Source organism: Symphodus melops (assembly GCF_947650265.1).
Source record: "Symphodus melops genome assembly, chromosome: 8".
NCBI classification, from domain to species: Eukaryota; Metazoa; Chordata; class Actinopteri; order Labriformes; family Labridae; genus Symphodus; species Symphodus melops.
In genome coordinates, this window is record NC_136698.1 from 9,537,965 (window position 1) to 9,551,260 (window position 13,296).

Here is a 13,296-nt window from a genome sequence, read left to right on the forward strand (position 1 = left end):
GTCTGTTAGCAAGATTAAGTATAGCAAATACAAAAAATACTTCCCCAGTAACTTTTTGCTCAGATATTTGTGTTTCCTAAAGAAGTGAAGCCAAACAAACTTGTCTCTACAGTTACGTGTTTGTGCTTAAGCGTCATAGCTGGAGACATTGAAGACATGCCATTAGGCCCCATACAGACTGACCTCATACAAACAGTATGACCACTTTGTGATTGACACCGTAAATCTGCGTTTGTCACTGGACAAGTCTTTATCAGTAAACGCCCATTGTGTGAACAGACTGACTGCATGTTCTTTTATTATTGTGCTCGTGAAAGATAATTTCCAGCTTTTATTTAAAGCCTTGTGTTTCCCCTTTTTCCTGATAAAAGAAGAAAAAATGGCAATGGCCATTTGCGCTCTGCTGAGCCACAGGCTGGAAGGGTACACAGAGCGCAATTATGCAAAACACAGAGTGCAGCCATTTTTAAAAAAAAAAAAAAAAGACAAAAGGAAATGGTAGGAGAGAGACACATGCTGGTGACAAGGCTTTTCAAAGGGTGGAGTTTGTTTTATGTGTGCGCATGCACATGCCTGCTGCTGCAGATAGTAGATCAAAGAGGGTTTGCTTGGATTTGTGTGTTAAAATCCCTTAGAGGTCTGTTGTATTTAAAATTGAACATTATCAGGCTTTAAACTGATTATTATAAATAATATTAATTCTTTACAAGTTGTTTTTTTTGTCCTCAGTGGAAAATATTCATTTAGACATCTTTGGAAGTTAACAAAAGAGGAGATTAGGACTAGAAGAGTACATAGGATATGCTCGAGTGGAGATAACACCATGGACAGAACAGAAACCACATCATTTCATATCACAGCAGCAGGTGACTGTTGACTTAGTGTGAATTGGACAGATGTAGGAGCATAACACATCTCAGAATATGGATTTAGTTGGGGTTTTTTGTCTCTGCTTCCTTCTCTCTTAAGATTTCTGCTCTACCTTTATTCAGCCCTCACATTGAGATTCTTTCAAAAAAACAATTGCCAATGCAGATCACATCTTTCTTAAACGTCAATCACTTAAATACTTCTTATCTAATCTAGTTTTTTTAAACGTGATTGTGATATGTGATTTGCTACTTGAACTTTAGTATTAAATGACAGGTTAAGGAAGACAAGACGTGAGATGAATAATAAAACCTCAGTTCCTCAAATTTCCTCTGTCACTTTCACCTCCTAGCCATTTTCTTCCACCATTTTTTCCCCTGCTTCTATCTTTCTCCCTGACTCTGTATTCTGCAAAGTGAAGGGAGTTTATGTGTGCTTAATAGCTCAACTTAATAATAGCTGGAATATGTAATGAAGATAGCAGAGGGCTTGGGAACAATAGATAATACTAACTTGCGAAGAACCTCCATCAAAGATGGCAAGTAATGGATCAAACCCCCTCAATCCTGTGAAAGACAGTTTCCTCCCTTTCTCTCTCTCTTCCTTTCTCTTTATGGTGTGAAGAGCTGCAGTCAAAGTTGGTTTTAATTGGCTCTCATTTACCTATGTTTGGTTCATCTTCTGTCAGTGGTGTTTAGTTTGCCTTTAGATGACATTTATACATTATTATTTTTAGAACAGATTATATATTTTAAAGAATCTTTGACCTCTAGACCTGCAGCAGTTGACACATATTGAATGACCGCATTTAAAATATAGAAAACCTTAACAGTCAATAAAAAGGGGAGTTTGGCCCTCTGCAGGCTTTCAACATTACTATTTATAAATCGTTGAAAAAAACAAGAACTTAAACTCCAGCCTTCCAAAGTTATTCTTATTCAGCATAGGGAACGAGGCTGAGGAGCCGCTGGCAGAGCTTTCTGGAAGCGTCCACCCGGAGTCGAACTTCACACGGTCCTTACTTTATGATGTCAGCGGTGTTGAGGCTCTCGCCCTCTAAACGCATTCCAACCCACCTGCCACCAGGTTGGCATTTGCTGTTTTCAAGCACACATCAAACACATCCAAATCAGCTCCCTGCATAAACACAGAGGGAAGACTCCAACACCTCCACTCTGCAAGTAGACATTTTCATTTGGTTCACGAGCTACAGTATGTTCCAGGATACGTTCGCTCTTGGGGGATGAGGATGATCAGAGCTGTAGAGGCGAATGAAGAGAAGGAAAAATATGGATTGCTGTAGCTTAATGTCTGCTTTCCTTTTTTTTAGGTAGATATCTTTATACTGACAGGCTGAGGGTGTAAAATACTCTTAGAGCGTTAGGCAGTGGCTAAGGTGGAAGCGTGACTAATCTTTATAATTAAGCAGGATCGATTGTCTCATTTGTGGCACAGCTGAACACCGTTATTAGACCACTGTTCCAGAATAGCAGCTTTGTACAACATTGTGTTTCCTCCACACGCTGATGTGATGGAGTAAGTTATGGTATATTGCAAAGCATCCTGGGCAGCGGCTGGCGTGTTGATGTTTCCTGGCTAAACGCTAACGAGTGCTGGTGCTGTGTTTGTCAGGGAGGCCTGGGCTGCAATCTGTCTGCTGAGCCAGCCAGAAGCCCTAATGATATCATCAGGAAGTGCCGTCATCGGCGCTCTAACAAGGAATGATCTGATGCGCGTTGTTTCACCTCCCCCTCCCCCTCTTTCCCCTAAACGCCCCTTCTCCAACGTTGTTGCCAAGCATTTAGGTGCTCATACAGGAGATAAAATCTGAATAGAGATACAGCCTGTTCAAAATAAACAAGCCACAAGGGGGTTCATATAAAAACAGATACCCTAAATTAGCGCAATGTGTCGGGGAAAGACGGAAGATAAACATGGGAGATGTATTCTAATCACACACCAAGTAGAGATAATGCTTTACAGTATTGAGTATTCACTTATACCATCGTATAAAATATCCTAATAGATGTGGGGCTTTCACTATTAACCTCAGACCTAATTTAAGATGTTACTCTGGATATTTTTCCAATCGCTCTGCTTCCCAGGACAAACATTACATGAATCACACATCTGTACTTTGTCTTTACTTTGTGCTTATGTCTACATCTTTATTTGGCGAATCACTCGTCTTTTTATCTTCAGTGGACTGATGCTGGAGAGGAACCGAGTATGTTGTGGCATTCTGCATTAGCATCGAAGCGAGAAACGCTTCTTGACAAAACGGTTTCTAAGAAATCCCTCCATTAAGAAGAAGGTCTTACTCCTTCATGTATTGTCACTGACAAATCAACTGATCATCTCTTCCCTTCTCTCTCTCTCTCTCTCTCTCTCTCTTCTGCCCCCACCTCCCCCCCCCTTCTTGTCGTTGTCGGATGTTGTCTTTTCCCAGGTGCCTTGCAGATCGAGAACAGCGAGGAGACAGACCAGGGGAAGTACGAGTGCGTGGCGTCTAATGTGGAAGGCGTGCGCTACTCGTCCCCTGCTAACCTTTATGTGCGAGGTATGGAGCAACCTGGTCCCGGCGAAAAAAGAATTTTAAAAGCATCCTACCTTTCTTACAAATAAAAGTCTGCACAGTGCAGTTCAGCTTTTAAGTGGCATTAATGTTGAGCTTAACAAATGATAATTACTTCCATTCTAGCCCAGCCGTATTTGCACAAAATGCATTTTGCAAAACAGTATAGCCCCGGTAAAATAAATCTTTAAGCTTTGATAGTATTGCCATGCCACAAATGTAATTTCAGATGCACTGAACTTCCAACTGCAAAAAATATAATTGACCAACTAATGCTCTTCTCTGTTATGATGTTATGCTCCATTTTGTCTTTGAATGCACTCCTCACTTGGAAGGAAATGTGTAGCACAACAAGCCGTATGTCTTTACTTTACCGGTTGTAAGAAACCTCTTACTTGTAATGTGTGCCTCTCTGTCAAAGTAATGGAGCCCAAACAGGGTCGGGAAGGACTTCTTTTTTGATTAGTTTTTTGCAGGTAAAGGAGCACTACGGTAAGTGTTGATTTTGATTGGGTGGCGAGGTATTATTGCCCACCAATCAAAATCGAAACCTCCCTTGTCCTTTCAAGATTTTGGTTTAAAAGGGATTTCCTTGTGGTACATAAACAGAAAAGGGGGTCTTCTGTATTAAATACAAATGTTCTATCTTAAAGGTTATAAATAGTGCTCTTCCTCTACTTTTACTTCATCGTGTTCTGGAGCACAGATCCCCAGTATTCCCCCGTTTCTGCTTTGGGATATTATCTTTAAAGCTTTATAAAGTCTGTAGTCATTTTGGCTGGCGTGTTACAGCAAACTGAAGATATGAGAAACAAACAGTCACAGGGACTGTTGAGTTTCATTGGAAATAGGCAATGAAGACAAAAGCCTAGCTTCTACCACTAATGCTAAATGACACTGAATCCCTGTTGAGGGAGCTTTGATAAATTGAAGCAGATGCATTTTCGACATGCATTATTTATATTGTGCATATTAAATAAAGATGCTTCAGTATCTACTCAGTTTGTTCCCTCTGCTGTGTACCAAATAACTTTGTTCCCTATAAATAATTCACTACTCTGACATTATAAAATGGGTCAGGGAGCTGCTTTTTCATTATTATTGCTATTATCATACCCTGTGAAGTAGCAGCATAGAGAAGAAACATTCAACCGTGAGGAGCAGGAGACAGAAATATGGTCAGTGTCTTTTCCTGCCAGCATTCATCCTGGAGGCTCATGTGACGCCGTGACACTTAATGTCAAGTAGCTATGCACTTTTTTTTTTTTTTCCATGTGGAGCATGGTACAAGTTAAAAGATTAGCAGCAAATTACAGTGCTACATCACTTCAGGAATCAGTCTAAAAAAATAATGGGAACACTTTCATGACACAGCACTGGAATGTTTTAGCAGTAAACAAACCCTGATATCATTTTCAACAATTCATGCAATCTCCATGAACACAGGCTCCATCAGCATGCTTTGAAAAGCCTACACAAGGGTTATATATGAGGCAGGTACTTTCACACTATGAAACACACTTGTTATGCCTTGATGGTGTCAACCTTTGTCTGTTTTCAGTTAACTTTTGTCAATCAATTCTGATACTTGATGTTGACTATGTTTTGTTCACAAAGCAAAATGCACTAGAGATTAGCAGCTGTGGTAGGGATCCATTTTACGTAAGAAACTATTTTCTTCGATTCTATGTGGGGCCTGATAAACCAAGAAAATTGAGACTACTATCAACAAAATCATGTTGATAGTGATACTGATTGGCTTAAAACACTTACTGTTACTGTCTTGAACTGCAGCTACTAATTTCTGCTCAAACTGTGTCTTTTTTCTTTTCTATCTCTCATTGGTTTTTGTTTATTTTCTCTTTATTTGGTTTCCTTCTCTAACAAAGCAAATACAGCCACCACAGGAGCCTCTCCTTGTGGCTATAAGGAGCTTTTGAAATTTTGAATTATGAGTATGGTACGCTTGATTTGACTCCTGTGGCGCCTCACACTTTTTTTCTTAGCAGGCGACAGTGTGGCCACTGGGGTGAATCAGATTGTTTGGGTTCAAAGTTTATTTGAGGGTGGGAGGGGGACAGGCAAGTGTACTTTAAGATGGGTGTCGCTGGTAGCAGGGACAAGGGAAAAGGAGGAAAAAGGATGAAAGGAAAGGGAAATGTAGCTGCAGCTTAAACACCTTGAGGTGGCTTTTTTTACTCTCTCTGTGTTTCCCCTATTTTTCTCTTCTCCTCATGTCATTGTGTTCTGCATCAACCCCTTTACATCCCTCAGAGCTTCGAGAAGGTTGGTGTGTTTTTTCTTTTTTACTTTTTTTAACCCACATTTGAAAAAAAATAAAAAAATCAACATGTTGAAAAATTTTAGCTGTATTTGCCTATTACAGAGCTCAATTCATGACTAATTTGAAGAAATACTAATCAGTAAATCCAAACTGCTAAATGATTATGAAAGAAATGTTTCTATATTTCCAAGGAAGAAATGATGAAAGAAAACCCGATTAGCTCGGGTTTTGTTAATTTACTTTTATGTTTGCATTGTGGGGCCTTTTCTCGTTTTGCATCCTTTGGTATTGCTTCTGCACCTCAATGCTTTCTTGCACGCGTTGTCATGAAAACCCAGCATGTGTAAATAACAGGACTTGTTGCATGATGGGAGAATGTAACTGCGCTTGCATGCCTGTCAAGAATCCCTTTGGCCGTGTTGGTCTATTTTTCTGCATTCCCTGTGTTTTGTTCAATAAGTTCCTTCTGTTTCTGTTGGTTTTGTGTTTTCCCTGACACAACCCTTTTTTTGGCTTTCCTTTAGTTGACTTTTTGTGTGTTTCTAGTGTTGTGTTTGTGAACTTTCCTTTTGTTTAAGTTCTTACTTTGAAGTTACTTTTCTTTTTTAAAACCTTTGTCTTTTTTGTGCTTCTTTTTTTTTTTAGTGAGATTCTTTTTTCTAAATGATGCTGCTCTGTTTCTTGATTCCCGGAGTGCAAGTGCAAGTGCAAATGCAAATGCGGAATGAAATACTAAGTGTGTAGACAGCCAGTGTTCCTGTCATCTTGTTTATAACACTCCATTATGGCAAAAAATTAGACTTGATTGGGCCTGATTGGGTTCCATGGTGATTTCAGGCAGCTATTAAGGGATGCCATCTACAGTGTCGTGTGGATCAATAACAATATAATGACTTCAACATCACAGTCGTCGTTGCTTAGCGGGTGCTAAGAGTATCTTATATTTTTTAAATGGCGGCAGCTAGATGTGATTGGTTTTGTTGAGGGAGTGCTGTTTGTATTCCTCGCAGTCCTGACACTCAATCACATTATAATTTATTATTCAAAATCCCTCCTTCCATCTCAAAGGGTAGAATTGATTTTCGGGATGATGTGGCTGAAGTAATGACGATTCTTCAACTGGGAAAAAAACAGGACACAAAAAAAAGGGAATTTAAAATGTAGTCCATCAAGAGAAGAAGAAGAACTACAGTAGATAATGGTTTATAACTATTTTACTTATTCATATTTTAATTGGCTTTGTCCATTATTCAAATTATTATTTTTATTTTTTTACATTAGCATGTTTACCAGTTATTCAGAAAATGACTCAGACTGAGCTTAATGGCTCCACTAGTCTTTTGAGTAATCCTGACTTTTTAAATGCAACCAAATTTTTCAGATGAGGATGTAACATGTGGCTCAACAGGTACGGGTAGGTCAGGCACATCATTTATTCAGAGCATTGATAACACATATCCACTCCTGTCTGTTTCCTCTAAGAGCAATATCTTTTCAAATATGCAGCTGTGCAGATCTCCTGGGTATTAGACAAAACTCACTGAAGTATCAGAGGTCTTATTGAAAAGACTGCTATACAAACAGCATACACAAGCAATTTTCATGTCTAAAAAAATATGATGTAAGTGCAAGTCATTAGGAAACAAATGTATATTATCCTCTTGTGTGATTTAGCAGTATGGAGCCAGACAGAAATTGGGGTTTCAATTCCACAATCCATTTAACAAAATACTTTGTTTATCCCTAACTCTAATCGTTAAGCTGCCAGCCAATAGTCTGTCACAAATTCCATACACAATGGCACAATCCCACTGAAATAAATGGAAATCTGAACCAAATATTATAATTTAATACCCTGAGAATAACACTGATGCAGAAAGACTGAGCTGCGATGTACGCATGTGCATGTTTGCCCTCCTACAATGGTATCTGCCTGATTTTTCAGTGTGCTTGCATGTCCTGCTCTGCATTTGTGTGTAACGTTGGGAAAGAAAGCTAGATTACACCTTATGTTCTCACTGGCCAAAGCAAAATCCTGCCATCTCTATTAGATGTTTGTCTCAAGTCCTAAAGTGAAAAGCCACCCCTCAAAAACACCATATTGCCATCAGAAAAAAAAACATGTATACCAAAGAAAATTTTTACCACCCCTTATTCTCATGCAAATATAAGATTACACTCCCCTCCTCAATCCGACTGATTCACTGAAGGGATCACCATATTAAGTGGACACACTTGCAGTATCATTTGGCTGCTTGTCATACCTGTAAATCAATAGAAAAAAGGTGATATGCTTCAAGATCCCCTAAATCCACTGCTTGCTATTATTAGATACCCCTGCCATGATTCTTGTCAGTTTCCTTTAGGTTATAATTTCCATTTTGATGAGCCACAGATAGTGGCTGTTTAGCATTGCGGCAGCCGAGTTATGTTAATGCGGGCCGACCCCTGCAGCTTATATGTAAATGCCGAAGGCCTCACCCAGCAAGTGTGACTAAAGGATCTCAATACTGCGCCTGTGTCCTCAGGCAGCAAGAGGGTGTAATCTCAGCTTCAAGGTGACACTAAAGGCTGCACATTATTTTGGCTTCCCCCTTCATTTTGGGGCAGCAAAAAAAACTGCCTCACCAAAATGGCCGATAATGTCCACCTTCTGACCTCTGTTTTTGGCACAAATCCCTCCACTACACCGCCCTCTGTTAGAGTTAGTGCAGTACTCTGGCGTTCTCTCTCGACTGCTTCTCACCTCGTCCACTGTGAGGCTTTTTGTCTTTCTCTCCACATTGGGGCTTTACACAAGATTACATGTTGTTAGTTGTCCAAATAAAAGGCATATGTTTGTTTTACTTTCTCTTAATTCCAAATGGGCCGGCAGGGCTCCTTGTCTCTGTGAATGAGGAGCCTGTCCATGCAATTGGGATTCTGTGTTTTATTTGTGTCTTTGGCACGATATTTTGGGTAGCATAGGAGCCTAACATACAGTCCACACACACACACACACACACACACAAACACGCAGCTTTTTATAGCTTACCAGGCCCATGACATGTCAGAGTTATTGAGTTCACTTGAACATTAAATCATTTCATACAGGCATGTGTGTAGCTAACAATACAGTTGTGACTCATTTGCATGTGATACTGGCATTAAGACACAAAGTAATGTGATTCCCTATGATTTATCATCTTCTCGCCAGAGATATAGTGTAGAATGTTATCGACTGACCTTGAGCTCTTGATCCTCTCTGTAACCAAAGATCAAATTAATTTATCAGTCAGACACACAGTGTACAGTGTTGACAGGTAGACTCTCCCTCTTGCTTTCCATCATCATTGTTTTCCAATATTGCTTAACTATCATACGTTATAGAGTTCCATTGAGCATTTAATTAAGTTGGTTTTGTGCATTGGCTAGGTGATTGGTTTGTCTCAAATTTCACTTTCCAGCCACAGCCACATTTGACCTGTGCTTGGTGTTAGCTCCCACATTTTCCCTGACAGTACAAGTTCCCAAAGGTGAACAGAGACATATTCCTGTGGGGAAACCTCATTCACTCAGCCACGGCAGCTCCCGGTCCATTGGCTGACCTGAGCCCCAGGGAGAGTAGAGTACCATCAGACACACTTTGATTGGACATGTCCCCCCAATTCAAACCATGTTTGCCCTGTTCAGTTTTCACCATTCTTTTGGATTCCAAGCTAAATTCAATTCGAGACAAATCATAGCTGAAAAACATCTAATAGTATTGATGCATTCCTCTTTGTTGAACACAGCTGCACTCTGGTATTGTCTATGCTGTTGGAACTGAATTCGTTTGTGGTTCTGTTCAGTTTGATTTGTTTCCTTTTGTTTGGTTTCGTACGTGTGTGTGTCTGAAATTATGCTATATATGGGAATGGATGGCATGCTTGGATGGGCTTGGGTGACAGTTTTGGATTGTATTGGTTCCCCCGGTGTCTGCCCAAGTGGATGGGGGCGCACCTGTTTATGTCACTCATGCCATAGCCACACCCATGCATGTCCGTGTGAGGAATGGGCTGCCCTTTCACCTTTCTTGTTCTGTTAGGCTTCTTTTTTTTTACATAGAAGAATTCAGATCTATACTCTCTGTCCCATTATAAAAGACTTTTTTGACTTTTCCCCAGTTCCTCATTTTTCTGTTTTTAGAAATTCTACCATTTGGATTTTCCAATTATTAAATAATAATTGTCATGATGAGACAAAGCATGGTATCTCAACCAACATCATGCTTCCCATTAGTTTATTTCATCTTTTTTGAGTGAGGTCTTGGCAGAACAGTTCAGGATTTTTACAGCTATTTTAACAGCCATTTCTTCAGCTTCTGATTGAGATTAAAAAATGGCATTTTACTTAGATTTAAAAGAAATTGGCTTTTTCTTTCGATCTTTTTTCTTAGGGTGTGTTTTTTTTTTGTGCCACAAGAGCATTTCGCCAAAGATCAACGTTTAATTTTTGCCCCCAAGGCCAAAACATGTCTTGCCCAAGGTGTTAACATATCTGACATTAATAGTGAATTACAGAGAGAGGATACATGTAGGGTGGAACATAGGAGGTCAAATCTAGAGCCCGACAGAGGCTGCAGAAGGTCTCTATTCATGTAAGATTAAATCTGTAACTTTTATTTATGTATGTGTTAACATCTTATAAACGCCTATGTTTTCATATACTTGCTGTTAAAAGCCAGTAATAGTAGATCCATTTCCACCATTTAGACATTGCCCTTAACATTAGCTTAGTTTACTTTACTAACACACTTTCACCCTACAGACTGATTGTGAAAACACTATGTATTTTAGGGATGATTTCATTTGCTCAGGTCAGTAAATATCATGTCCTAGGTAAAATACCCTCTCAGTGTGTGTAGGTGATATATTTGTACCCTTAGTTTGATGGAAAAGTGAAACTTTCCAATGCAACGATCATATGAATCCCATTTGGATCGACACGGTGTATTTTGGAATGCTATCTATCCTTGCTACCTACCTATCTCCCCCTTAGCCCCCGCTCATCCCCTATACACACCTCACATCCACCCAGCCCAAGACTGCTCAAGTTACATTTGCATTGCAGTGCAATGTTTAAGGCGGGGAGGCAGAGAGGTGTAATTAATTCTTGATTTTAAGCCCCAGTGTGTGAGACCTCCAAACCCACTTTGAGCCATGATTTTTTTGTTTGATTTTTTTGTCTTGATTTAATTTGGAATCACAGTCTCCTTATTCTATCCCCCACTTATGCCCTTCTCCTCCTCCTCCTCCTCCTCCTCCTCCTCCTCCTTCCCTTTCTTCAACCCAAACCCCACCCCTTTGCGTACTGTACAGTATGTCTGCGTGCCCATCGGTCACTGTCTGTCTGCCCGTCTCCCTCCCTTTGTCTGTCTTCTTGTCTGCTGTCTTGCTGCTTGAGTCTGTTTCGTTCTGCTTCGTGTCTTGTCTCTTGTCCCTGTCTTTTCTGTCTTGTCTATCGGTCTCTAAATCAGCTCTATCATTTGTTTCATCTGTTTTTTTTCTTTACTTCTACATCAGCTCTACTTTGCTTCTCTCTTTCTCTTTGGTCTTCTTTGCATCCCAACAAGCATTTTGATGTTGAAAGATAGAGAAAATGTGATTAGTATTGGCACGATAGCTGTTATAAAAAGGTACTTAAAAAGGCGTTATAGAGCTCTGTAATATGACAACTGTCGCCTATATATTTCAATGATTTTCTTTCCCTTTAAAGTTCCTTATATTTACTTGGTTTACAACGGAAGAGTGTACCCTGACTCGATTCAAGTTAGGACTGAATTGCAAATAAGTTTGTCATTCAGCTGGATAACAGAATGGGCAATATTCCAACCCAGCTTGGCTAGTGTAGTACAAACGCTACTAAAAGTCTCTCTTAAATGTAGAAAGGCCAGAAGAACCTTTCTTTTCAAAACTTTGAACGTGTTCAAGGTGAACGTTTTGTACTCATTTAATGTTGAATTTGGACAAGTTTTGCATGAGACGTTTTTTTGTCAAGTGCTTGCTGGGATGCCTTTCATGGACACACAGTGTTTTTGCTAACTCATACTCTTTCACTCTCTAACTCTTGCATACTGTACACACGCACACTCATACCTATATCAACATAGAATATATACATAAACACATGCAAGTACACAGTATCTTATGCGCCCCCCCCCCACCTGCGCCTCAGACTCATTATCAACCTCCTTTCACTCAACTTCTGTCCATGAGTTTTGAGCTCCTCCTTGTCTCGCTCTCACATTCTGCCTCTTTCATCAACCCCTCTCTCCCTTTCCCTCTATCTACCTATCATTCTCTGTTCTCTGGATTTCTATTCCCTGTTAATCCAGTTCTGTTTCTTGACTCCAACACTCTGTGATATATTTCTAGCTACAACTTCTCCAGTTCTTTTTTCTATGTATTTCTAGGCACACACCTTGTTCCTCAATATTTATTTTGTGTTAACTGGGACTGCGATGTGACAATGTGCCACCATCACATTTTGTCACATTTGCTGGAGAAAAACAAAGTTTACACAGCATTGAAGGGGGTTATCCCCCCTTCACCCTCCTCCAAACCTCCCCCTCTCTTCTTCTTACTCTGTCACTTTTTGCTCCTCTGTTCCCTTTCTTTCTCTCCTCTCCTCAGATGCTTTATCCTCTACCTTGTATTTCTTCTTTCCTCTCCAATCGTCTTTTGTCTGGGCATGCTAGCGACCCTTCAGTTATATTCCTCTATGCATTTTATCTCAATTTTTATATCTGATTTTGTTATCATTTACTCCTTAATTTACCTCGGTCTATTTATGCATGCTGTCTGTGAAACTGATAGCTGCATCTATCAATGGAACCGTGTCAGATCTTAAAAAGGCTTTGTCCAGTGGATCTACCCTAAACCACAAAAATCTGATTAAAGTTTCTCATCTTTAAGCTACCTAGGTAGACCAGACAGGTGTCAAGTGCAAAGTTTTACTTGAATGTGTTTAGCGACCTCGTCGAGACGGTCGGTAACCCAGTAACCCAACACTTCCTGTGCTGTGGGAGGAGCCTGTAATGGCGCACCTCCTATTGGCTTGAGTGCCTGAGAGGACAGAAAGTGACAGGTTGCCATGTTGGCCTCATGTGATAGATTATCACATGGCCTTTATAACAGTCCTTTATACTTTGCGATCAGGTTATGTCGTAGTTGTACATATGTCAGCAGTTCAGTTCCAAAGATGAGAAACTCGTAATAGATTTTTGTGTCTTTAATTGTGCTGTGATGGGTCAAATATTGGTCAATGGAACCTTGTTGCTATGAATCGTTGCTTTATTGTTAATCTACATTGTTGTTGAAGCAGTTCTGTTAGTTTAGTTCCTTCTCATTATTTGTATATTTTTATGTTTTGAAAAGTCGTTTATATTGTGTTTAAGTTTACCTTTACCATGTTGAACCTTTTGTGTTAAGTATTTCCTTGAGAAGGGTCGATTTTCATCAGCCTCTCTTGTTACCTTTCTCTTCTTTTTTTTGTTGACACCCTTGCCCTCTTTTGTCATCCTCTCCTCTTCCTCATGCCTTCTCCC

The 13,296-nt window shown here is 39.9% G+C and overlaps 2 protein-coding genes across 10 annotated transcripts in view; both read left to right on the top strand.

Annotated features, from left to right (window-relative positions):
* The window catches only part of ptprsa (protein tyrosine phosphatase receptor type Sa), a 214,364-nt gene that overhangs the window by 135,394 nt on the left and 65,674 nt on the right, over positions 1–13,296 (top strand). For 6 of the 8 annotated variants that reach the window (XM_079349634.1, XM_079349635.1, XM_079349633.1 and 3 more), the window contains 2 exons: positions 3,320–3,430; positions 5,720–5,731. In XM_079349634.1, the coding sequence (XP_079205760.1) occupies positions 3,320–3,430; positions 5,720–5,731 (123 nt within the window). The remainder of the gene's footprint in view (positions 1–3,319; positions 3,431–5,719; positions 5,732–13,296) is intronic. The other 2 variants (XM_079349637.1, XM_079349639.1) reach the window with 1 other exon arrangement.
* Positions 1–13,296, top strand: part of LOC306827678 (GRAM domain-containing protein 2B) — a 172,308-nt gene that overhangs the window by 39,846 nt on the left and 119,166 nt on the right. The gene's annotated exons all lie outside the window — the stretch shown is intronic.